Source organism: Vombatus ursinus, unplaced genomic scaffold, assembly GCF_900497805.2.
Source record: "Vombatus ursinus unplaced genomic scaffold, bare-nosed wombat genome assembly UNPS02011916.1, whole genome shotgun sequence".
In the NCBI taxonomy this organism is placed as follows: domain Eukaryota; kingdom Metazoa; phylum Chordata; class Mammalia; order Diprotodontia; family Vombatidae; genus Vombatus; species Vombatus ursinus.
This window is the reverse complement of record NW_020951694.1, coordinates 1,515,911-1,542,690: the sequence shown is the minus strand read 5'-3', so window position 1 is coordinate 1,542,690 and position 26,780 is coordinate 1,515,911. Positions and strand designations below refer to the sequence as shown.

At 40.9% G+C, this 26,780-nt stretch overlaps 1 protein-coding gene across 1 annotated transcript in view; it reads right to left on the bottom strand.

Annotated features, from left to right (window-relative positions):
* Window positions 1–26,780, bottom strand: part of DNAH2 (dynein axonemal heavy chain 2) — a 123,877-nt gene that overhangs the window by 49,583 nt on the left and 47,514 nt on the right. The window contains exons 15-26 of the mRNA XM_027857034.1: window positions 20,495–20,641; window positions 19,709–19,865; window positions 19,185–19,424; window positions 18,699–18,887; window positions 18,353–18,500; window positions 12,123–12,315; window positions 10,239–10,439; window positions 9,971–10,127; window positions 6,863–7,037; window positions 6,200–6,363; window positions 5,788–5,949; window positions 5,539–5,642 (exon numbers count right to left, since the gene is read on the bottom strand). Of these exons, the coding sequence (XP_027712835.1) occupies window positions 5,539–5,642; window positions 5,788–5,949; window positions 6,200–6,363; window positions 6,863–7,037; window positions 9,971–10,127; window positions 10,239–10,439; window positions 12,123–12,315; window positions 18,353–18,500; window positions 18,699–18,887; window positions 19,185–19,424; window positions 19,709–19,865; window positions 20,495–20,641 (2,037 nt within the window). The remainder of the gene's footprint in view (window positions 1–5,538; window positions 5,643–5,787; window positions 5,950–6,199; window positions 6,364–6,862; window positions 7,038–9,970; window positions 10,128–10,238; window positions 10,440–12,122; window positions 12,316–18,352; window positions 18,501–18,698; window positions 18,888–19,184; window positions 19,425–19,708; window positions 19,866–20,494; window positions 20,642–26,780) is intronic.

Here is a 26,780-nt window from a genome sequence, read left to right as displayed (position 1 = left end):
GAGCCACAGACAACAAAGCATTCTCCTGGGAAGTTTTTAGGATTGCTCACATTTCAACCTTCCCAAGGGATAAAAGACTTTTTATTAATATATACATGTATATATTCATTCAATGAATATTGATTCAATGGTGACTATACATACTACATTAGGTTCTGTGAAAGATAGAAAGCTGGAGAAGACTTAGTTTCTGCCCTCAAGGAACTTACAATCTAATGGAAGGGTTAAAAGAGAAAAAAAAACACATAACTACAATACAAGGCAGAACAAAGTGTCATTTGTGTGGTATAAACAAAGTACTATGGGAATTTAGAAGAGAGAGAGATTACTTCTGGCTGGAATTATTTTAGGGAGGTATCATAGAAGAGGCAGCATTAAATCTGGACCTTGAAGGCTGAAGAGGATTCCATGGGCCAGAGGTGGGGATGGAGGATATTCCAAATAGAGAGAATAAAAATGTATGAAATCAGGAGAGTAGAAAAGCACATTTGAGAAATGATGAGTAGATCATCATTTGGCTAAATCAAATAGGGGAGTAGTGAGAAATACAGCAGGAGAAGCAGGTTGGGGACAGACAACAGAAGACTCTGGATGCCAGGCCAAGGAGTCTGGGTTTCATTCAGCAGATAACAGGGAACCACTAAACATTGTTGAGCAAGGGAGTGATATGACTTACATATTCATGGTGTATTGGAAAGAACCTAAAAATTAGTTTCAGAAGACCTAGTTCTAGGCTCAATTCTACTCCTTAATGGTTGAGTGATCTTAGATGAGTCATTTAACTGTCCTGAGCCTCAGTGTTCTCATCTGTAAAATGAGAATGCCAATATTCCTACTTATCTCAAAGAACTTTTTTGAAGATAAAATGAGATGTTTGTGAAAATGCTTTAAAAACTATAAAAGTGGCATACAGATACAACGTGGTATTATTCTCATTCATTTAAAAATATAAACACTTAGTGAGCATCCACTAGTTAGTCAGTCAATAATCATTTATTAAGCACTTATCACATACCAGGCACTATGCGAAGCAATGGGGATACAAAGAGGCAAAATACAGTGTTTGCCCTTGAGGAACTCACAGTCTAATAGAGGAGATAACATGTGTAACAACTACGTACAAAAAACCTATATATGGTTTAAAAGGGAAATGATCAATAGAAGGGAGGCACTAGACACAAGGCACTGTGTACTAAATGCTGGGGATACAAAGACAGTCCCTACCAACATGAATATAGATAGATAAACAAAAGGCAGTTGGAGGAGGGAGGAAGATTTAATAACTAGAAAGATCAGGGAAGGCTTCCTGGATGAGAAGGAGGCTTCATCTTCCTTTAAGACTCAAGTCCCTAACTTGAGCCTTAAAGGACACTAAGGCTGAGGTGAGAAGGGAGCATGTTTCAAGTGTAGACGATGACAACCTCTCCAAAGGCAGCAAGTTGGGAGATGGAAAATGCCAAATTCTAGAAACAGTGAGTAGACCAAAGTGGCTGGAACACAGAATTAATGAAGGAGAGGAATGTGAAATAATCTTGGCAGGGTAAATTGGAGCCTGATTATGGAGGGTTTAAGTGCCATAATGAGGATACTGTATTTCATTCTAGAGGTGATGAGGAGCCCCTAAAAGTTTTTGAGCAGGGAAGGGACATGGTCCCTTCATTTTAGCAGCTACATGGAAGATGGACTAGAGGAACAAGAAACAGAAAGAAATTGATAAGTTTGAAGGAAAAGGAGACTTAATGGGGAAGGTGATGAATATCGTTTTAGACGTTTAATCTGAGATGCCAGTAGGACATCCAGGTAAAAATGTCTAGCAGGCAGTTGGCAATGCATAACTAGAATTCAGGGAAAAGATTATGATTTAAGAGAGAGATCTGGGAGTCATCTACTTGAAGATAATAATTGGGCCCATGAGAACAAATGAGCAAAGTGATGCTTTAGGAAGATTAACTAGGTAATAGCAGACAGAATGGACTGGTGAGGGGAAGAAAGTAGTAGCAGAGAGATCAATTAGGAGGCTACTATTTACTTTAAAATTATAATAAATAATAACATCCTTCATACCAGAGATATCAAACATATCACCCACAACACTCCTATGTGGGCCTGAACCAGATTACTTTGTCCATGAAACCTTTCCTGGTCCAAAGAAAGCAACTTTCCCTTCAGACCTCACTTTGTTTTGCAGCCTAGGTTCAATACTGAGGTCTTCTCAACTCTCTAAGTAACTATACACTAATGCTCCCAATCCATGCTTCCAACCCAAATAGAGTTTCCTCTGGTAACGTCAGAATTTGTCTCATATCTAGGTCAAGAAAGAAAGGATGGAGAAAGGAAAAGAAAGAAAGAAGGAAGGAAAGAAAGAAAGAAAGGAAAGAAGGAAGGATGGAAGGAAAGGAAAGGAAAGGAAAGGGAAGGGAAGGGAACGGAAGGGAAGAGAAGGGAAGGGAAGCGAAGGAAAAGGAAGAAAACAAAGGGCCCTCAGCCACCTACGCAAGCACTCAAGATAACAAGACATCAAATGTAGGACAGGCTTTATTTAACCCAATGGCAAATGCAAAAGATTCATTTTGCTGTTGTACAGTCGTTTCAGTCGTGTCTGACTCTTCACGACTCCACTTGGAGTTTTCTTGGCACAGATACTAGAACAGTTTGCCATTTCCTTCTCCAGCTTATTTTACAGATGAGAAAACTGAGGCAAATGGGGTTAAGTAACTTGCCCAGGATCACACAGCCAGTAAGTGTCTGAGGTCAGATTCGAACTCAGGAAAATGAGTCTTCCTGACTCCAGCCCAGTGTTTTATCCACTGCACCACCTAGCACTACCTATCTATAGCTTGCTTTGTATGTATCTGTTTGCATGTTGTCTCACCAATTAGACTGAAAGCTCTTTGAGTCCAGGGACTGTTTTTTGCCTTTTTTTGTATCCCCAGAGCCTAGCACAGAGCCTAACAGCCCAAAAGACTCATACCTGAGCCCATAAACAGTCAAGAAAAATGTCTCTGTGTGGTGGGAAGGTCTGGGTCTCCCTCTGTAAGCTTTCTATATCTATAGAAAATGGGAAAGTTTTTGTATTTCTTGATGAGTTCTCCCAGTCTCCTTTTAAATGCCAATCCAAGGGCCAGCCAAAATATATGAACTTCATCAACTTTTTGATCCAGGAGTCAGTAATAAAGCCCATGGCTTCAAATGTCTATACACAAATTTCCAAAGTTTAGGAAATAAACAAGAGAAACTAGAAATCCCAACACAAAGAGAGAAATTTTATCTCATACAAATCACTAAGAATTAGTTATAGGAGATGGGTATATGTTGGTACGATGCTTTGTGTATAAATTTGTGGTGCCAGTGGGACCTTGGGTGAAAATATCCAATATATGATTGGAAATAAGGTGCTAAAGCTCAATAGAGAGGTCTGGGTTAGAGAAATAGATTGGCAGTAAAATGCATAACAGGTGACATTTGAAGTTAATGTTGTAGAGGACAGAAAACACCTACAGAGAGAGAGGACAGAAAGAGGGCCAATGACAATACACTGGGAAATGCCCACATTAAATGGCAGGGAAAGAATCTAATAAAGAAGGATCACAAAGGTTGTGCCATGGATTAACATTTCCCTTGATATTTTTCAAATAAAATTATTTCAATAAGAAAGGAAAAGAAAGCATGAAAGAAAAGAAGAAAATGGGAAAAGAAAAGAAAAGGATGGGGACTCAAGAGTATCAAATGTTTTAGAAGTCAAAAGAATGAGGACTCAGAAATAGACACTGGAGGTGGTGATTAGGAGGTAATAAGTGATCTTTTAGAAAGCTCTTTTGTAATGCAGTGGGGCAAAATCCAGGCTGAAAATGGAAAAAAAGAAAAAGAAAGGATGGTAAAGAAGTGAAGACAACATCTGTGGACCACTCTTCCAAAAGTCCAAACTGTAATAGGAAGCCTGAAAGAAACTGCCCCATCTTCTGATTCCTGTGGTGATCCAATGAGCCATGGGAAATGATTTACAAGGGGAGAATGGCAGGGCAAATCCTAAGATACTGGCACAGCAATCTTTTTTTGGAAGATGTACAAAATCCTCACAAGAAGAATAACAGGATGATTTTGCACTTTTTTTCTCCTCTCTCTTCCTCTTTCATCTTTCTTAATTCAGATCTCCAGAAGCAAGATGGCTGGCAGTGCAAGGAGTAGAGACAAAATTGGAGCTTTGGGAGCCAACTGGGAACTGAAGAAAAAAATGCTTTGCCACCAGCGATGTCAATCAGAATCAGCTGCAGTGCCCGGTGGGACCTGCTACGAATCTTGTGGTTGGTGAACTACCAAAAATTTCCTTTTCCCCCACTTCCCTTTAATATATGAATCTGAAATAGGGAATAATGAAGACACCTCCCCAATTCCTTTTTATTAGCCACAGTTGTACATACTCCATAAGTGTTCCCATTGCACCAAAGACCTAGTAGAAAGTTGGCATGACAGAAAGAATTTATATGGCCTTTTGCATTTTAATTACAAGTTATTAAAATTCTATGGTCACAGACTACCAAGTATCTGAACCTATGGGTGCTAAAGGAAATACCTCCAAGGGGGTGAGGAAGGCACAGAGAAATAAACTATAATTATAATAGCTAAGGTCACATTTTCATATTTAACGAAATTGGAACATGAAAATCCAAGAAAAAAAATGCTGCATGCAGCACACAGAAAGCCACCTGAACTCATTCTGTCTGTCAGTATCTGTCAGAAGACATCTAGCTAGTGAACAGGCATTGTGGACCTAGAGAAATAATCTGCTTAAGTGTCCCCTAGCAGGTAACTTATTGCACTCAGAACTAATTCAAATCCCTTGACTAGATTCTTACCACAGACATGAAACAATACTTCAAGTGAATACTATACCACACTGTATTTAATTTACCACTAGCCTCCTGGATATTCCACAAACAAGACACTCCAGTGTCTCAGCTCCGGGCATCATCTCTGGCTGTCAGCCAGGCCTAAATACTCTCCCTCCTTTGCTCTAACTACTGACTTCCTTGGCTTCTTCTTTTTTTTCCCCTTGGCTTCTTTTAAGTCCCCACTAAAATCCCACCATCTACAGGAAGCCTTCTCTAACCCTTCTTAATTCCAATGCCTTCCTTGTTAATTATTTCCTATTTATCCTGTAATATAGCTTGCTTTGAATATATGCTCGCAAGTTGTCTCCCCCATTTGACTGAAAGTTCCTTGAGGCCAGGGACTGTCTTTTGCCTCTTTTTGTATCCCCAGAGCCGAGCATAGTATGTGGCACACAGTAGGCACTTAATAAATATTCACTGATTGATATCACCTGTTGGGGAAAAGTGCTATAAGAGAAAAAAAGCATAGTAACTAAATAGAATAGCAGGGTTAAGTGAAGGTTTTCATTCAATATAGGGAGACGAGCATATTTTTAGGCAGAAGAAATGGAGAGAGTAGAGAGAAAGAACTATTAAGAGAGAGGGGAACTAGGTCCCAGAGGAGGCTGGGAAGGGCTAGGATCGGGGGCACAGGTGGAGACAACCTTACCTTTCTCTGAGAGCTGGGTTGCGCAGGTCTGAAATGAGGGGCATCGTACGCTTGAACTGCTCAATTTTTGATCGAGTTGTCTCAATGATTTCCCAGTTTCGGTCCTGAGCAGAAACAAAAGTAATCAAGCATATAAGACTATCCTCTTGAGACAGGGGACCCAAGTCTTCTCTTTTACCTCATATTCTTCCTTGCATCCTTTACAAAGGCAATCCCGCCTTTCTTCCACCACCTCTCCCCTCCACAAACCTTATACTCCTTGCCCAGCTTGGTGAGGCGGCGATACAGCCCATGAGCCATGCTTTCCATGGCTTCTGTCTGTAGTGTCAGGAACCGGCCCGTCTTCCACTGGTTCCAGTTCTCTTCCCAATCCCGTGTGATCTCCCAGACCTGCTGCAGGGCATCAAGCTCCTATTGGGGTAAAGAGAGAGACATAAGAAATGTAGCTTTCTCCATGGTCCCTTTTTGCTCTTCAGATGACTTCCTTTGCCCCTTTTAAGCATAAGAACATCCTCTCCATTTCCCTTTTTCTCTTCCTCTGTTTTCCTACAAACTCCTCTTTAACCCAGCCTTTCTCTACTTGGCCTCTCAAAACGGATTCTGTCCTTATTTCCACATTCCTTCTGCCTTACTTCCACAGTGGTCTCAGCTAGCATCCTACCTTTTCCAGACTCTGGAGGTCCTTAGAAGCAGGTTGCTCAATCTTAAAGATGCTCAGGTTGGAATGAAGGATGTCTTCTTCATTCCTCATGGCAGCCAACGTCACCCGCATCGCTGCAATTTGTTCCAGGGCTGCCGAAAAGCCCACACTGCTAGTAAATGGACCTGTGAGGAAGGGAGACAGGGACTGGGTTCAAGCATCCACAACCGTCGTGACCCATATGATAGGCTCTCCCGAGAGGAGAAACCTCATACAACCATCACCAAATGGAGACGCGATTGAGGAATGTGTCCACACCTGCTGCAGTAACGATGATGGCTACAAAACAGGAAGAACTACTGGAGGAACTTATATAAGACAGAAACAGGGAGGATACAATATTTAGGCATGGGGGAGTGTGTGCAGAAAAAGACTGTAAGCTTTTCTCCCTTCTTTAAAGTTCTCCTTATTTCGGACGTGACTTTTACACTGCATTCCTAACAGAGACTCAGATTTGAGCAGCTCCCTCTCCCTCCACAATCCTCCTGCTCTTGCTTCATAATCTTGGACCCAACCTTCTAGGACCCAAGTGTTCAATTTCTCAGTTTGATCTTGTTCTGCTACTCCCAGGGTTTGAACCAAAATTTCAGGCTAAAACTGTGGATCCTCAGGACCCTGAGGCACCTTTGACATCGAAATCCTCCAGAAGGGAACGGGCTTTCTTTTTGAAGTCATCCGCTGAGTGAATGAGGCCTGTCTTGAACTTCTCCTTATGCCGTTTCAACATTTGCTCACTATCCAATAAGACTTGCTGGAAGGAAACCCATTCACCATTCAAGCAATCCAGCCTTTCTAGCACCTGTGAACAATACAAAAGCAGGGGTGACTCTTCATCAGTAAGCCTCTGTTTTGTTTTCTTTAGATTTTGTTTTTTTTTTTTTTTAGTGAGGCAATCAGGGTTAAATGACTTGCCCAAGGTCACACAGCTAGTATGTGTCAAGTGTTTGGTCTCAGGCCAGATTTGAACTCAGGTCCTCCTGACTTCAGGGCTGGTGCTCTATCCACTGTGCCACCTAGCTGCCCCTTGTTTTCTTTTGTTTTACCAACTCACTCAATGACACTATCTGCTCTTCCCATTTCAAAGACTTAAGAATCTGAGAGTTGGGAGAGTACGACCTAATCCAATCTCCACCTGAAAAAGAATACTCTTTATATAGCATATCTAACAAATGGTCATTCAAACTTTGCTTGAAGGTCTCCAGTAAGAGGGAACCCACTATTTCATGGCAGCCCATTCCACTTTTGGAAAGCTCCAATTGTTAAGAAGTTTTTCTTTATATCAAGCCTAAATCTGTCTCTTTGTAACTTCTCATTGTTCTAGCCTGGGGCCAAGAACAGTGTAATTATTCTTCCATGTGACTATCTCAAAAAACTTCAAAAGAGCCCTTTGCCCCTTCCCAAATCACCTTCTCAAAGCTAATTATTCCCAGTTCCCTAGGCCAAGCCTCATATGAGGCTTGACTGTCACTGTGACTGTCACTGATATCATGAGAGACTGAACCAGAGCCAGAACAAAGCTGAGAGCTTCATGTATGAGGGTAACAGAAGATTGTACAATGAATGAGCCTAGTCTTTATGAACATATGCATGGAACTCAGCTGATGCAATTGCCATGTGGCCTTTGGAACATGTATTCAGTAGCTGGATTGAGTCTGCAAACCACAAGAATAAGGAACCCCTTTGGGCTGTGGCTAAGGAAAGGGATGGGGTTGGCAAGGAGTACATTTGAAAGGGACTAGCTGACCTTGTACCTCCTCTTCAGGTGACTTCGTCCTGACTATTTGTGTTGTATAAAAGGGAGGAATTGTGGGCCCTCCCCATCCAAGGGCAACATATAGTGAGTACTCTAGCCTCACTCTCCAGAGGAGGGCCAGCAACATCACCCCTGAAGGGTCCTAAGAGTACCCTGAGGTACCTCTTCTCTAATGCTTTCGGCACAAGTTCCCATTCTGGTGTGGTTCCACCCCACTGTTAGCTACCAGTGACTCCCAGCTCTATTTAACCAATTAACATCAATTAGCTTTCCTAAAAGAATATTTGCTTCAAAGACATAGTGAGGACATGTAACCTGACTCCTAACCAAGCTGGGTGGGGGAGGGTCAGCCTTGTGCTGTTTGCTGCCTGTGGAATATCATTCTGGGTTAGTGAACAAGGAAATTTCCCCAAATCTACAGGGAGGTAAGCTGGAAATCAGGGAAATACTAAGGTGCCTGTTCATATGCCTTGAATACTTATCTATGGGAGAATGGATGAATAAATGGCCAAAGGTTAAGAACTGGAAGCTTTCAAAGGAAGAAATTCAAGCTAACAACAACTGTATGGGGAAAAAATGTCATCAATCACTAATACCTACACTCAGAGAAATGCTAATTAAAGCAACTCTGAGGTTCTGCCTCATACCTATCAGGCTGGAATAGATGACAAAAGAGTAAAATGACCATTGTTGGAAGCACTATGGGAAAACAGGCACACCAGAGCACTGTTGGTGGAGCTGTGAAGCAGTCTAGCCATTCTGGAAAGCAATTTGAAACTCTGCCCAGAAAGTGACCAAACTGCCCATACCTTTTGATCCAACTATACTACTTGGCCTATACCACCACCTGAATCAAATAAAAAGGAAAAGGATCTATATATACAAATATGTTTATAGCAGCTCTTTTTGTGGTAGCCAAGGAAATTAAGCAGGTATCCTCCTATGGAGCAATGGCTAAACAAATTGTGACATATGAACATAATGGAATGTTACTATGCCATAAAGAAATGACTAAATGGACAATTTCAGAGGAAACTAGGAAGGTCTTTATGAACTGATGAAAGAGAAAAGTGAGCAGAACCTCAGAGAATGATTCATACCATGATAACAACATTACCAACCAACTTTAAAAGGCTCTAGAAATCTTTAAAACAATGATAAACCACAGGTCCAAAACAATGGAGATCAAACATCCTACTCACCTCCTGAGAGAGGTGATGAGCTTAAGATGCATAAAGAGACATAGATTTTCAGACATAGCTAATGTGGACAGCTCAGTGGCACTATAGATAGAATGTTGGGCCTGGAGTCAGGAAGACCTGAGTTCAAGTGTAGCTTCAAACACTTACTAGCTGTGTGACCTTAGGCAAATAAATTAACCTCTTCTTTTTCTCAGTTTCAACTGTAAAATGGGGATAATAATAGTGCATACCTCCTGGGGTTGTTGTGAGGATCAAATGAGATAATATTTATAACATAGTTGGTGCTATAAACATTGGCTATTATGATTATGATGCGAGATTTTGTTTTACTGGACAATGCAGCTATGGTATTAAAGAACTTGTTTTTCAGGTTTATTTTCAAATTTGTTCAGTAGGGAGTAGTGAAAGGGACAGATTAATTAAAAAATACTTGTTACTTGAAAGTTTAAAAAATAAACTACAAAAAAAGAAAGGTAATTAGGAAAGTATTAAATAGATCCATTTTATGCTTCTGTTACCAAGACTAATTTTTTATTTAAACAACACTCCCTTTTCTGATTAAACCCATGAATGCCCTGTTAGTATATGCAAACGTATTAGAATTCTCATTGTATATCTGAATTCCACAGCAGGGATCCAAGTTCAGTCAAAACCAATGTATATTAAAAACCAAAATTAAGGCCAAAAAAAAAAAAGAGCTAACTAGGTGATCTGGGCCTGGGACACTGAGAGATACTCTTCATGAATCTTAAGCGAACACCACTGCTGGAAACTTACATTGTCTGGTACTTGAACCTCATACTTTTCCAAGATGGCAAACTGCTCATGAATGGGAGGTATCTGGCTTTCCATACTGGCCAAATCATGCTGCAGAGTCTCCATGAGCTGAAGGCTGACCCCAAGTTCCTCCAGGGTCTGAGGTGGGCGGCTGATTCTGAGAAAGGTGGAGAGAAGAAGTTGAGTAAATGGAATGGAGAGGGCCCTTCCAACCCCCCAGTCCTTTTCCACAAAGCTCCCTATCCATCCCATCAGACTCGACTCTCACTTCTCAGAATTTTCACTCAGATAATTGTGCAGGTCCATAAGCCGCCCAGCAGCCATCTCTTTAAGCAGGGTAGTGAACTTGTTTTGCCATTCATTGCAGTGTTGCACCAAAGAGAACTTGAGATGGGAACAGTCCAGAAGCACAAACTGGATGTTAAGGACTGTATCTTCCTTTTGCACATTATTGGCGACCTCTGTATATCTGTGGGAGCCCAAAGCCACTGTTAGGGTCCTGCCTCCCAATGCCCCCTTCCCGTTCCTTTTCCCTCTCTTCCTTTCTCTGTTTTCACCTCTGCCTCTTTTCCATTGGTTTCTCCTCACTGCCCTTCTCCAACCCTCTTCTTGCCCCTGATAAGTGTTATCCCTGCTATGTTTCTCTTCCCTGTCTTATTATCTTTCTAGTCACTCTCACTTACACCTTTTCTATATTTTTCCTCTGTCTTTCATTTCTTCTTGCTTTCCCTCTTTCTTTTTTCTCATCTTCATTCTTCTGTTCCCTCTGAGTTTCACCTTCTCTTTTTTCCTTGTCTCTTTCTAGTCACTTTCTCCCACCTCACCATCCCCTTCATTTTCCTCTCTCCATCCCCTTTCCTATTGTTCTCATTTGTTCTCTCTCTCTCTCTCTCTCTCTCTCTCTCTCTCTCTCTCTCTCTCTCTCTCTCCCTCTCTCTCTCTCTCTCTCTCTCTCTCTCTCTCTCTCTCTCTCTCTCTGCTTTTTAAGGCCTAGGGCAAGAAGAAATGGGAGGAAAGTGGAGGCAAAGTGGCTGAGAAGATACTGTTATCATTTACATAGGCTATAGTTTCATGTGCTCACCTACTTCCCACACCCTGAATCAGGCACTGTCTCCCTTATCCTTTTCCTTCCTGTGTGAAATTCAAAATGTATCTCTCAGGCTTCACTGCCACAATCACTATTGCAATGACAATGGCCCCCTCTAGGGTTTAGATTAGGGCTAAAGAACAGTTGCTGTCTCCAGGCAACCACAGACCTCTGCCAGGGAAATCAGAGTAACAGATTTCAAATGAGGTGTTTCTCTTCTGAGACAATGGAGACAGGGGCATCAGAGAGGAGGGAGTGGGGACAAGAGCAGAAACAAGAGAAATATCAGACAGAGACACGTATGTCCCAAAGACACACCATGAGCTAGTAACAGAACTAAGAGTTCTTCTTATCTCTAATTTTTCTTCTCTGAACCCAGTCCAGAAGTACTGTCCTATTTGGAACCCAAAATTTTAAAAACAAATGTCAAAAAATTGTTTTCAAATGCAACTGGGAAATAACATATACAGGCAATAGGGTATAGAAATCTATCCTGACTTACAGGAAAATAGAAGAGGAAGGGGATAAGAGAAGGGGTGGAGATAGAAGGGAGGACAGATTAGGGGAAAGGGTATTCAGAATGTACGCTGTCTTGGGGTTGGGGGAGGGACGAGATGGGGAGAAAATGTGGAACTCAAAATCTTGTGGAAGTGAATGTTGAAAACTAAAAATAAATAAATTAATGAATCTTAAAAAAAAAAAGAAAGCAAAAAAAAAAAAGATGAAGTACCGTCCTGTCTTTCAGACTTTCACCCATTAATTTTCAGTCACTTTATTCCTAAATTTGCAAGCCTTTGACCCAACGCTTCTCCTACATAATGAATTCTCTTCTGTCCAGATTCCCAATTCCCTGACAGAACACTATAGAAACCTTTATGACTATCTCCTCATCCCCAAATCTTTCCAAGTCCTTACTCCTTTCTGGTAATTAAGGGATCCAATCCCCTACTTCCTTGTTCCCCTCTAAAACTCTCCCCTATTTCAGAACTCATATCTTGGCCCTGGGCTCTCTTCTCAAGCTCTGGCTCTTTTAAAGACTCAGGTATTTTCATACCCAACACTCACCGGGCAATGTCAGCATCAAAGGAGGAGACAGGTGGATTGAGACGCTGATAACGTCGGATGAAGGAGTCCTTGTTGATCTCCCAAATTTCCCTGTATGTGTCCCAGGTCTTGAGGTAGTTCTGCAGCAAGCCTGCATTTGTGGTCATTCCCCCACCGATTTGTGATTGAATCTTCTTAATGTCCTCATCTCGCTCTATTGAGGAAGAAGAGGAATGCTGAGGGCTGACAATGACCGCTAGACTTAGATCAAAACTGGGCAAATTAGGCCAGAAAATTCCATTAGGCACATATGACTAGTTTGGGGATATCTTAGCTTAGATTCCACCATCTGTAACAGTCAATTCTGTATCAGGTAAGTCGGTCTTATATTACCTCCTTTCTCTTAGTTCCTAGCAAAATCATTTAAAAAAATCAACCCTTGTCTCCTTGGCGAATTAAGGGGATGATCCTTCTATCCCCATAGGATGAAAATCCTATATGTCTTCTGCTCTTTATGGCCAAATGCTTTGAAAAGGCCATCTATAACAGGTGTCTCTGATTTCTCTCCTCTCATTCACTTCTTAACCCTTTGCATTCTGGTTTCTGACCTCGTGATTTCACTTTCCAAAGCTATCAATGATCTTTTAATTGCCAAGTGTAATAGCCTTTTCTCAGTTCTCATTCTTCTTGACCTCTTGGTAGCCTTTGACACCATGAATCACCCTCTTCTCCTTGATACTCTTCTCTCTAGGTTTTCAGGACACCACTCTCCCCTGATTCTCTTCCTGCCTGTTTCCAGTCTCTTTTGCTGGTTCTCCAGTGGCCAGTAGAGAATCAGATAGAATGCCAGGTCTGGAGTCAGGAAGATCTGAGTTCAAATCTGACCACTTACTAGTTGTGTGACCCTGGGCAAGTCACTTAACCCTGTTTGCCTCAGTTTCCTCATCTGTTAAATGAGCTGGAGAAGAAAATGGCAAACCAGTCCAGTTTTTTTGCCAAGAAAACCCCAAATGAGGCAATGAAGAGTTAGACATGGCTAAACAACAACAATATCCAGATCAGGCTCTCTAACCATAAAAGTACCATAGGGTTCTATCCTGGGCTTTCTTTTCTTCTCCCTATATACTGCTTCACTTTGTGATCTCATCCTCTCTCACGGATTTAATGACTATCTCTATGCTGATGATTCTCAAATCTACCTATCCTAACCCAGTTTCTCTGCTGACCTCCAACCTCACATCTTCAATAGTCTTTCAGATATCTCGAACTAGATTTCCAGTAGACATCTTGAATTCAACATGTCCAAAGTTTAACTAATCTTTCCCCCTAAACCCTTCCCCCCTCTTACCTTGCTTATTACTATATAGGGCAACACCATCCTCCTAGTCTCTGTGGCTCACAAACTAGGAGTCATCCTGGATTCCTCACTATCTCTTACCCCCTATATTCAGGCCAAGCCTGAAATTTCAACTGAATACATCCCCATCTCTCCTCTGACACTGTCACCACTCTGGTGCAGGCCCTCATCACCTTGTGCCTTGATTATATTGCAATAGCCTGCTGGTGAATCTGCCTGCCTTGAGTATCTTTTGACCCCAATCCATTCTCCATTCAGCCATTGAAGTAATTTTCTAAAACATAGGTCCAACCATGTCACCCTCCCCCATTCAATAAACTCCAGTGTCTCCCTATTGCCTCCAAATCAAATACAAAATACCATTTGGCATCCAAAGCCCTTTAAAACCTAGCTCCCTCCTGCCTTTCCAGTCTTCTTACACTTTACTCTGTCACATACTCTTCAATCCAGTGGCACTGGCAAACCGTTTGCCTCTCAAATAAGATACTCCATCTCTTGAATCCAGACATTTTCTATAGCTGCCCCTATGCATGGAATGCTCTGTCTCCTCATCTCCACCTTCTGGCTCCCTGGGCTTTCTTTGAGTCCCAGCTGAAATCCCACCTTCTAAAGGAAACCTTTCCTAAACTCCCTTAATTCTAATTAATTACTATTTTTCCTGTATGTAGCTTGTTGGCACATATTTGCTTACTGTCTCCCCCATTAGACTGTGAGCTCCTTAAAAGCAGAGGCTGTCTTTGGCCTCTTTTTGTATTCTCAGTGCTTAACACAATACCTGACACGACGTAAGTGCATAATAAATGTTTATTCACTGACTAATTGGAAAAGGGTGTCCCCATATCCAGGCTAGGAAAAATCTACAGACAGGTTCCAGCAGTTTCCAGGTGGTAGCAGCAGTAGGATGATGGGAGGGCCCATAATGCCTACAGCCCGCATTAAAGAATAAAGAAAAAACACAGGGGAGGCTGGATATGTGGTGCTGAACCACAGAAACAAATAACCTCAGGGCTGGAAGACCCCTCAGAAGTTATCTAGTCCAACCCATACATGAACAAGAATTCCCTTAATAACATAGCCCAAATGGTCATCTAGATTGTGCTTGAAGATCTCCAAGGACTACCTCCTGAAGCAGTCCATTCCACTTTTGTATAGCCCTAATTGTTGGGAAGGTTTTCCTTTAAATCAAGCTTAAATCTGCCTCTTTGCAACTTCTACCTATTAGTACCAGTACATCAACCAATACAAGCATTTATCAAGTGTTTACCATGTGCTGGGCACTGGATACAAAGACATGAGTGGCTGGAAAGGGAGGATAGGACTTTGAAAGAGAAGAGTTTTCTCTGCCAAGCAGAAGAGATTATCTATAATCTGATTTGATTATCTATAGATGAGAGGAAGCCATGAGAGTTTACTGAGGAGAGTGCTGCGCTTAAGGATAATAACTTTGGAAGCTTCATGAAAGAGGGATTGCAGTGAGGACTAGCGAGCTGAGGTGGTGTGGTACCACGGAAAAATTGTCACTGCCTTTGGTATGAGAGGACATTGGCTCAAATGTTTCCTTTTGACTTTGTAAAGTCACTTCTCTGGCCCTTGGTTTCCTCATCCATAAACTAAAGGGTTTGAATATCTGGCCACGGAGGTCCCTTCCGGCTCTGGCTCTGTGGTCCTATTCCTCTGGACCCTCTCCAGCTGATCAAGGGTCTTCCTCACATGTGATGCCCCAAACTGAACATAATCACTCCACATGTGGTCTGACCCAAGCACACTACAGGCAAGACTATTACCTCCCAAGTCCTGGATATGATTCCTCTCAATTCAGCCAATGATCACATTAACTCTTTTGACTGTTACAACACACTGTTGACTCAGATTGAGCACCATGGCAGCAAGGTGATACGGTGGAGAGTGGCTGGACCTGGGGTCAATTGTCCTGAGTTCAAATCTGGCCTCAAACACTTACTGACTGTGTGATCCAAATCACTTAACCTTGGTCTGCCTCACTTTCAGAAAAAATAAAAACAAAAACAGTACTTGCCCTCAAAGAGCTCACAGTCTGATAGGGAAAACAACAGGCAAGCAACTACGTCCAAACTAGATAGACAGATAGATAGATAGGTAGATAGATGGATGGATGGATGATAGATGGAGAGACAGACAGACAGACAGACAGTTGATAGATAGATACAGACAGACAGACAGACAGATAGACATATAGACAGATAGCTAGCTCTATAGATATAGATCTATTTAGCACAGCTGGGTGGCAAAGTGGATAGAGTACCAGGCCTGGAGTCAAGAGGACTCATCTTTCTGAGTTCAAATCTGGCCTCAGACACTTTCTACTGTGTGACCTTAGGCAAGTCACTTCACCCTGTTCAAGTCAGTTTTCTCAGCTGGAGAAGAAAATGGCAAACCACTCCAGTATCTTTCCCAAGAAAACCCCAAATGGGGTCACAAAGAGTTGGACATAACTGAAACGACTAAGCAACAACAACAAAAATAGATCTGTTCATGAAATGTATGTATAGAAACCTTCCTACCAATTATATATTGTTTATATACTTATTTATACAATTTATAATGTATAATATAAACTATGCAAAAGTGGAATGGCCTGCTTCATGAGGAAGAAGGACCAGTTCCCCCTCCCTGGAGATCTTCAAGCAAAAGCTAGATGGTCATTTAGGTATGTCCTTGAGGAGATTCTATATATATATACAGATTTATATCTATCTATATCTCTCTGTATATCTTTACATGTATACATAAGTGTATATTTATATACACACACACATAGTTACAGGGTAAAATGGAAATAATTAACAGACGAAAGCTATTAGCATTTAAGAAAGATGGAGAAAAGCTTCTTGTAGAAGGTGGGGTTTTAGATGAGACTTAAAAGAAGTTAAGGAAGCCAGAAGTCAGGAGGAGAGACAAGGAGGAAGAGAATTTCAGGCATGGACAACAGTCAAAGAAAATGCCTGGAATGGGAAGATGGCGTGACTTGTTTGAGGAACAGCAAGGAGGACATTGTCACTGGATCATACTGGAGGGTAGTGTAAGGTGTAAGAAAGGGCCAGATTATGAAGCTTTTTCTCTCCTCCATCACAAGTTCTAGAGTGGTCACCTCCCCTCAAGGTTCCCATCACATCCATCCTCGTAACCGGTTCATACTTGTTCATGAGAATCAAGACCAGAAGAGCAATTCCTTTAATATCATCAAGGCAAGCCAAGAAATTATTAGCCACCTGCTTCTGGATGATGGGTGAATATTTTCAATCCTCTATTAATAGTCTATTATTCCATCATGCTACACTTGTGGTCTGTTTCCTAAACTCCTCACCTATTTCCTCTTTGTGTCCACGTATTCAGTAGTTCTATAGTACATATAGTAGGTCTATAGTAGATTCCACAGGAGATACAATATTATATTATGTCCCTCTCCTTCACCCCTTCCTTTTGCCAGTCTTGCTTCTTTTGACCAAAGTGTACTGCTCTCTTAGAGAGCCTATGATTTTGTGATACTTATGAGATCACATTTGCCTTTATATTAAATTCAACATGTCCAGATCTGAATTCATTATTTTTCTTTCCCAACCCTTCTCTCTTCCTAATTTCCCCATTAATGACAAGGGAATCACTTCCCAATGATCCAGGCTTGCAACCATGTGTCATCCTTTACTCTTCAGGCTCTCTCAGCTCCACCCACCCTCCTTGCCAAGTCTTATCGATTCTGCCTTTGAAACATCTCTCATATATGTCCCTTTCTCTCTTCAGACCACCAACCTAGTATAGGTCCTCATTCCCTCACACTCGGACAATTGCAATAGCCTGCTGGTTGATCTCTCTGCCTCAAGCTTCTCCCCAGTCCATCTTTCATTTAGCTGCCAAAGTGAGCTTCCTAAGTATAGGAGTAAACTACAGTGGCATGCTATTACCTCCGGGATTAAATATAAAATACCCTCTATAGATTTTAAAATGTTTCATAACCTGGCCCCTTTGCAGTCTTCTTATATCTTACTCCTTTCCAGTATGAGCCAGTCACTCTATCTCTTCATTCTGTGAATTTTCCCTGGCTGTCCGCCTTGCCTACAATGCTGTCCTTCATCTCTGCCACATGGCTTTCTTAGCTTCCTTCAAGTCCCAGCTAAAATCCCACCTTCTACAAAAAGCCTTTCCTAGTCTTCTTGAATCTCAATACCTTCCCTCTGAGATTATCTCCAATTTACCGTGTATATATCTGTTGTACAAAGTTGTTTATATGTTGTCTCTCGCATTAGATTGTGAGCTCCTTGAGAGGAGGAACTATTTTTGCCTTTCTTTAGACTTTACCACAGAAGAACTTTACCACAGTGTCCCGCATGTGCTTAATAAATGCTTGTTGACTTGACTTTTTGTTAAGACCTTTATATTATCTTGTTTATTATTCATACTTTGTGCATTTGTGAATAGGCTTTTACAGAACAGGATTTTGTTGTTGGCTTCTTTCTTGAATTCTGTCTCCTATTAATTCAGGGGTAGATATACTTCTATTCTTCCTATATCATAGCTACTTCCTAAGGTATGTAACTTGGTGGCTATATAAGACAGTTTTTTCTCTCTTCTTTCCTTTCCAGGCTCCAAGAACATGAATTTTTACCAATCCTTTTGAAGTCTATTCTATCCCTGGCCAGGAGCCCATCCTTCCTCTATTTTAAGTAGTGGTCAAGAAATCCAAGTCCCATTCTTAAACACTATATTTTTAACTAGCAGTACATTTCTTACTATTTCAGGAATTGGCCTCCTTCCCACCTGTAGTGCTATCTTTATACACATCTCTCTTCTTTTATAGGTCACCCTCCCCCCTTCACTGCTATATCTTGCCCCCAGTGCATTTCTAGTATCGCTGACTCACCCACTACCACGTAGATGGGGTCACGATTGGACTTTCGATTGACAAGAATTTCAGGGAGGTGGAGGAAGACAGAGATCGTGTCGATGAGATGGCTGGCAATACTATTGACCACACTGGCCAGGGTTTGCAAAGTGGGTGAGAACTCCACCTATATTGGGCAGAGAATAGAAGGTATTTAGCAACTGGCTGTAGTAGGAGGAAAGCATTTGGGAGAGAGGGAAAGGAGACAGACCTAAAATAAGGCCATGGCTAGAGGGCAGTTGGGGTAGCAGGAGTTGAGAATAAGGTGTCAAAGGTGGGGGGAGGGAGGAAGAAGGAATGTCTCCCATCCTTGTGGAACCCCTACCTGAGCCATCCCTCCAGGCCCATCATTCTGCAATATGACAAGGACTCGGAAAAGTGGGTTGGGGGTGGACTTGCCATCTCCATTGATAGCTTTAGACAATTCTAGCAGTGACCATTTGACATTGAGACGCAGGGCTTCTTCCATCGTGCGATCCAACCGCATTGTGTATAGCAACCACTGCTGCTGAATCTGGTGGAAAGAGGTTGGGCAAAGGGGACACCTCAAGAGGATGTAGCCAGAGACCTTGGAGGAGAGAGCTAAGAGCTCCACCCAAGAGGTTAACAACGTCTAGAATTGGGGAAGATGCTCTTGAGATGCTGAGAGTGATGGAGCTAAGAGAGAAATGAGTCTGAGGCTATAAAAAGGATATCGGAATTGCAGGAATCGAAAAAGAAGGGGTGGTAACAACAGGAAAGGGCAGGGCTGGGTGTTAAGCAGCTGAAGGGGGCTGGGGTTTGCCCTGCTATACAGCACTAGATCTCCTACCTCGGGGCCATCGTTCTTGAAGACCTCATAGGTTTCAGTCATGATATTCACCACCTCCTCATGCAGGGCCATCAGTTTTTGCTTGACTACATTTCGGTGCTCCTTTTGAGCCTCCTCAAACTCTAGATCCTGGTAAACCTTCTTGCCAGTAATTCGAACCAAGAGAGTCTCAGATATTTCCTGCGCCCTCCAGCCAATTGTCAGTGTGGCTGCTTTAAAATCATTCACAATCATCTGCACCTGGTTCACACGACCATAGGGGTTTGAGTTCTAGGTGAAGGCTCCTAACCCTACCCATAACTTTAAGCTGACTTTTGCAACACCATTCTACAGGAAGGAAATGTACTCTATTTCTCAAGGGTGAAAATAAAATTTCTCTAGGATTCAGGTGTCTGTCTAACCACCCAGTCCTATCCCATGACCAGGGCACTGATTCTCTCAGTCTCCCATCTCAACTGACAGTTCTTCTAGGACCCAGTCTCAACACCCTACCTGGGTCTCCCTGCTCCTGGACCAAGACCCACCTTGCTGGCATGTATACGGCACTCATTGATGAAGAAAGTGCTTGCTCCCTTCAGGATCCAATGCAGCTTCTTAAGTCCAGGATGGATCTTCTTGTCCAAGAAACGGATTCGTTCTTTGAACAGGGCCCTCTCGTCTGGGGACAGCATTGCAATGATCCTGTTTATGAGAACAGGGGCCAGGGAACAAACAGAGAAAATGAATCGGGAGGAACAGAGTTTTAGAGATTTCCCTGATAATCAGTGAAATGAACTTAAGGGCTTCAGGGTACTTTACGGTGGGAATCAAGAGTGTTTGTGAAATAATAAACACTCCAATGAAGTCTCTACTCTCCCAGGTCCCCTCAACCTAGGGAGGTAAAGAAAAGCCTTCAAAACAGGGAAGGGATTCAGCTCTGCCATGATGCCCTCATTCTAAAGATTATGAAGGAATTCAGGATCAATACGAAGATAAAATCAGTCTACTTAACGCTATTCTACTCATTGAGAGACTGACCCCTATGCCAAGTCCCAGTCAGGAGTCTTGTCTAGCTTTGCCCTCCATGTGAACTGAGTTTTCTCCAGGATTGATCTCAAAAAGTTATAACCTAGCCCCATGGCATTCAGGGAGTCAGTCTGATTTTGCCCTTCAACCAAAGCTCATGGGACCAAATTTCAAGGACAGAATTTTAGAGTTCTGGACCTTAGGGAAGAACTAAGGTTTTGGAAGGACAAAGTATCAGGAATGAACGTAATTAATCCAGGGCAGAACAAAGAGTCAAAGAGATAGAATGAGGATTGAAAACCAACCTGTTGTAATCTCGGGCAACAAGCAACAAATTTTCACGCAGGATTCGCAAGTCCTCAGCACGTTCTGCTACATTCACCACATAATGAGGAGTCTCAAACAGCAGCCGCTCCCAAAAATGAATCTCCACAAAGAGTTTCAGCAGGGTCCTAAAGTGAGAGAAGGATAGGAACAAGGAGAGAGGAGACCCAGTGTTGATGGAACTCCCTAAGTGGGTTGGAACCAAGAATGAGGCAAAAGGTACAGAACTAAAGAGAGGGAAGAGAGGCAGCTAGGTGGTGCAGTGGATAGAGCACCAACCCTGGAGTCAGGAGGACCTGAGTTCAAATCTGCCCTCAGACACATAACACTCACTAGCTGTGTGATCCTGAGCAAGTCACTTAACCCCAATTGCCTCACCAAAAAGCAAAATAAAATAAAAAATAGAGTGAAGAAACATGGAGGCAAGACCTCCATAGGCTTTAATGTAGCCTATTTAAATTTATGTTCAAAAACCTTGTTTAGATATTTTCCAAAATGTCCCATTCTGTTACAAAGGTCTTTTAAGAAAATAGTTCTGGAAACTGCATTTGAGACAAAAATTGCTGATGAGAAAGAAGAACTAAATTTTAAAGTTATCTTCTGACTAGGAAAAAAAAAACCACAGAGTAGTTTAGGTTTTTTGCAGCATGACATCCCACATAACTATTTCTTTCTCTTTTTCTTTAATCACATATGGAGAAGGGAAACAGGAATTTTAAGTGTTAGGAAGATAGACTAAAGCTTTTCTATAACCAGCCTAGATGGAATGAATGACACACCTATACTGTGACAGAGAATGAATGACCAGTCACTGATAAATGAGAAGTTCAGAAGTTTTTCTGACAGCAAGATGAGGACAATATACCATGGGAGGTTTTGAATTAATAAGTAAGAATGCAATGTGAATTGCTTAAAGACAAAGATTTATAAGAAATGTACTAAACTGCACCTAAATATTTATTTCTTTAAAAATTTCGGATCTTTGATATCTCAACTAAGAGCTGGTTATTGTTATTTAAGTTACCCACTTTAATAAAGTACTATTATTTATAACTGCAGTGGAGGCTGAATTGGCCTATAGGCATCATCCCCATGCAGCATCCTCAGAATTGACATCCTGATTCCTCTGGACCAGGTGGGAGCTTTGGGCCCTGCTTCTGGTCATGCAGAAGCAACCAGCTAAAAGGACTCTGCATTTTGGTAAGGGGTAGGGAGGGTGCTTTTTAAGTTAAAAGAACACACAAATTCTGGTTTGGGAGCTTTTCTTTTAACCCACCAGTTGAATCATGTCTAATTTCAAGAATTCCAGTGAAGGATTGGGAAGGACTGACCTTTCTCAACTCCAACATGATGATGATTTCACCCTTTAATGGCAAACAGAATGGTGCAATACTCTAACCTCTCTAGGCCTGTCAGCAGTTTCTCAAGGTTAAATAATTAAAGCACAGAGAATTCATGGTCAGAAACGTAAAGTATGTGGTGGGATGAGGTATTTATCATAGAGCCTTATCTAAATTCAAGGTAAATATGTGAATTACATTTTAGATCATTCATGTGATGAAATCAGTTTTGTGTGCTTGACAAGAGGTGAAAAACCTATTAAAAGTTGAACTGGTAAAGTTAAAAGTCTGAAGTCAAAGCAAATGTTATATGTGGTCATGGAAACAAATACCACAAGTATAGCTATAAAATTTCCAAATTAAAAAAAATTACCAGATCACATATACCTTTCACAGCTATGGGTAGAAGATGAATCCCTATTTATTACAAGAGATAGAGGCAATTACAAAAGATAAAACAGATAATTTTGATTATATGAAGTTAAAAAGTTTATGACAAATATGGGTAAGAAAGGAAACAGCTGACTGGGAAAAAATGTTTGCATATCTAATGAAGGTTTGATTTCCAAGATATATAGACAGCTAACAGAAACACATAAGAATGAAATCTATTCCCCAAAAGCAAAATGGTTAAAAGATAAGAACAGTTTTCCAAAGAAGAACGGCAAACTATTAACAGCCATATGAAAGACTGTTCCAAATCACTAGCAATAAGAGAAATTAAAATCAGAATAACTAAATCTAATAATAATAATAATAAATAAATAAATAACTCTAAAATCCCCTCACACTCAACAAACCGGCTAAAGAGAGGAATAGTCAATGTTAGAGAGGTTATTGAGAAACAGATACACTAATACATTGTTGGCAGATCTGTAATTAGTATAATGATTCCTGCAAGTAATCTAGAATGATGCCATTAAAATAACTAAAAGGTCCAAAACCTTTGACTCCAAGATTCTACTGCTAGGGATATACCCCAAGAAAGTCATTGACAGAAAGGTTCCATACACACCAAAATACTTACAGCAGCACTTTTTGTGTAAAGAACTGGAAACAAAGTGAATGACTACCAAATGGAGACTGGCTAAACCTCTGTAATTCACTTTCCCACTCAACACAGAGACTTCCAAACTTTTTCACCCCTCCTCAAACCTCTTATCATCTTCCCCCTTCCCCTATCCTCTCAGCTAAGAACTTTCATATTTCATTGGAAAATTGAGGCCATTTGCCAAGAGCTCCCTCCCTCTTTTCCCATCCTCATCTCACATCTTGATGCGTTTTGCCACAATCTCCTTCTCCACCCATCTCATGTGAAGATGGCCCTTCTTCTTCCCAACGCAAACCCCTCTACCTGTACAAGTGATCCCGTTCCATCCCATCTCCTTCAGCAGACCGGCCCCTCTTACATTCATACTCTCACTTATCTTTAGTCTCTCCCTGTCTACTGGCTGCTTCCTCACTGTCTACAAACATGCCCATGGCACATCTCTCTTGTCCTCATAAAATTTTCACTTGATTCGTCCATCCAAGCAATCGTCCCCCATCTCTCCTCCCTTTTGTGTCTAAACTCTTTGAGGTCATCTACATATACTAAGTACCTCCATTTCCTTTCCTCTCGCTCTCTTCTTAACGTTTATAGCCTGGCTTCCAACCTCATCAGGCAGCTGAATTGCTCTCTCCAAAGTTACTAACAAGTTCCTAATTGCCAAATCTAATGGCCTCGTCCTTCTTTACCTCTCTGCATTTTTGGACACTGTTGACCATCCTCTTCTCCTTAATATTCTCTTCTAGGTTTTCAGGCCACTATTCTCTCCTGGTTCTCCTACCTATCTGGTCACTCTTTCTCAAGTCTCTTTCACTGGATCTTCATGTAGGTCAAGTCCACTAACCATGGTTTTCCTACAGGGTTGTCTCCTGGATCCTCTTCTCTTCTCCCTCTACCATTTTGCTTGGTGATCTCATTTGCTCCCATGGATTCAATTATCACCTAAATGCTGATGATTCTCAAATCTACTTATCCAGCTCTAACTTTTCTGCTGACCTCCAGTCTCACAAACTCTCTATTGGATGCCTTGAAATGGATGTCCCATAGAGAGACGTCAATCTCTCCAAAACAGAACTCTTTATTTTTCCTCCCAAAACCTTCCCTTTTTCTAACTCCCCCCTATTACTGTTGAAGGCACCACCATCTGCCCAATCCCTCAGGCTTACAATATAGTGTCATCCTTGACTCCTCACTCTCTTTCATCCCTCATATCCTATCTGGTGCCAAGGTCTGTCAATTTTAACATCTCTTACCTATGCTCCTTCCTCTCCTCTAACACAGCTATCACTCTGATACAGGCCCTCAGCACCTGACACATGAACTATTGCGTTAACCTACTGGTCTGCCTGCCACAACAAGCCTCATCCTTCTTCAGTTCATCCTCTACTTCTCTGTCAAAGGAACTTTTGCCTTCCTCCTTCTCCCATTTTTCCAATATTCTTACACCTTATATGTCCCACATGCTCTGAAATCCAGTTGCAATGGCCTCCTTTCTGTTCCTTGTCCAAGACACTCCATTAATTGGTTCCAGGCATTTTCAATAGCTGTCTCCCATGCCTGAAATACTCTGCCTCCTCATCTCTACTTCCTGGCTTCCTTGGCTTGCTTCAAATCCCAGCTAAAATCTCACCTTCTACAGGAAGCCCTTCCTGCTCCTTCTTAATGATAATGCCTTCAGTCTGTTGATTATTTCCAGTATATCCTGTACATAGCTTGTTTGCATGCTGTCTCCCCCATTAGACCATGAGTTCCTTAAAAGCAAGGATATCTTTCACATTTCTTCTTTTTCCCAACACTTAGAACATATCATAGGTGCTTAATAAATGTTTATTGACTGATGAACTGACTATAAGCATGTAATGCTTATTTTTTCTTACAGCATAATAAACAGAGAATCATAGGAAGACATACATGAACAGACACAAAGTGAAAGCTGCAGAGCCAGGAAAACAACATACACAATAACTACAACAATGTAAATGCAAAGAACAACCACAAAACAAATAATTGAAATGGAATATTGAGAAATTATAAAGAGCAAAATTGTCCCCAAAGAAGAGATATAAGAAAAGACATCTCCCACCCCCCCCCACCCTTTGCAGATGTCAAAATCCATAGGTGTGGAATATTGCTTACAATATCAGATTTTTTTATGTATTGATCAGTTTTGCTGATTTTTCCCCCTTTTCCCTCCTTAAAAAATTATTTGTTATAAGGAAAGGCTCTCAGGAAAGGGGTAAGGAGAATGATAAACATGAAGTAAACATGAAGTAAAAACAAAAGGCATTTTAAAAAACCAAATAACAAAGTGAAAAATGAGAATGCAAAAGAGATGAAGAAGAAATAAAGGAAATTGGAATCTATGTTGTCCAATTATACGCCAAAAAACTGATAAATTAAATAACAGAGTTGAACATTTACAAAAATGCAAAATACCCAGATTAACAGGACAAAAAAAATGGAGAATTTTAAAAATTCAATCTCAGAAAAAGAAATTGAACAATGCAAAAACAAACTCCCAAAGAAAATAATTCCAAGACCAGATGATTTACAAGTGTATTCTAACAAATATTAAAAAAACCAATTAACTCCTAACATAAATTATTTACAAAAAAATAAGGAAGGAAGACACCCTATCAAACTCCTTCTCTGGGACAAATATGGCCTTGATAACTAAAATATGAAGAGATAAAGTGGAAAAAGAAAATAATATACCATCATCTCTAATGAACACTGATGAAAAATATTGAATAAAATATTAGCATAGAGGCTACAGAAACATGCTAAAAAAAGATTGTATATTACAACTACCAGCAATTCAGGTTTGGTTCAATATTAGGAAAATTAATAGATCAGGCCATAATGTTAACAAAAACAACAAAAACACAACAAATGAAAGAAAAACTTTTGATGAAATACAATACCTATTTCTACTAAAACATTAAAAACCACAGATATAAACAAACATTTTCTTAGTAATATAGTCGATAGTATCCATCTAAAACCAAAAATTAGTATCATTTGTAATGAAGAAACACCAGAGACCAATGAGATCCAGGGTAAAGCAAACATATCCATCGTCACCACTATAGCTAATGTGGTTCCAGAACTGAGAGCTTTTTAGTAAAAATTTGAAATTGCGATAGAAAGAATAAGCATAGGCTTTAAAAAACAAAAGTATTGCTTTTTGCTGATATGATGGTTTACTTAGAAAACCTCAGAGATTCAAATAGAACATTAATAGAAACAAATTGTAACTTTAGTTAAATAAAAGATAGTTAAAATAGGATATAAAAATAAAACCACAAAAATTACCACCTGTTCTGTATATTGCCAACAAAACCTAGCAGGCAAAGATGGAAAAATTTCCATTCAAAATAACCAAGGAATATATAAAATATCTGCAAGTCCACCTATGAATACAAATATAAAACACTTTACAAAAATGAAGTTAGATATATGAAATGGAGGGACTGGCCAAGGAGGGCCTACTCTTCAGACCATACTCAGATTTGCTCTTCCTGGTGGTTTACAGATCATGTATATATATTTCCCAGCTTGCTTCCAATCCAACCACATAGGGAGGCTTAGTGACCTTACTTCAGACCATGAGTCCCTGGGCAAGGCTAATGCTGTATGGTGACAAGGAGACTTCCGATGACTGACGGAACTGAGTTGCCATAAAAAAAGATCAATAGGCCCCTTCTTCAGTTCTTTTTGCTCTTCTTTTTCCTAATGGTGAATGAGGCAAGAATTGTTCTGAGCAGCTGGGTGGGGAAGTTAAGGAGGGAGGAAAGGAAGAAGCAGCTTTCCTGTCTCCCACCTAGCTGCCATGTGTCCATGAACACATCTCATTTGTTTGTTTTGCGTGTAATCTTT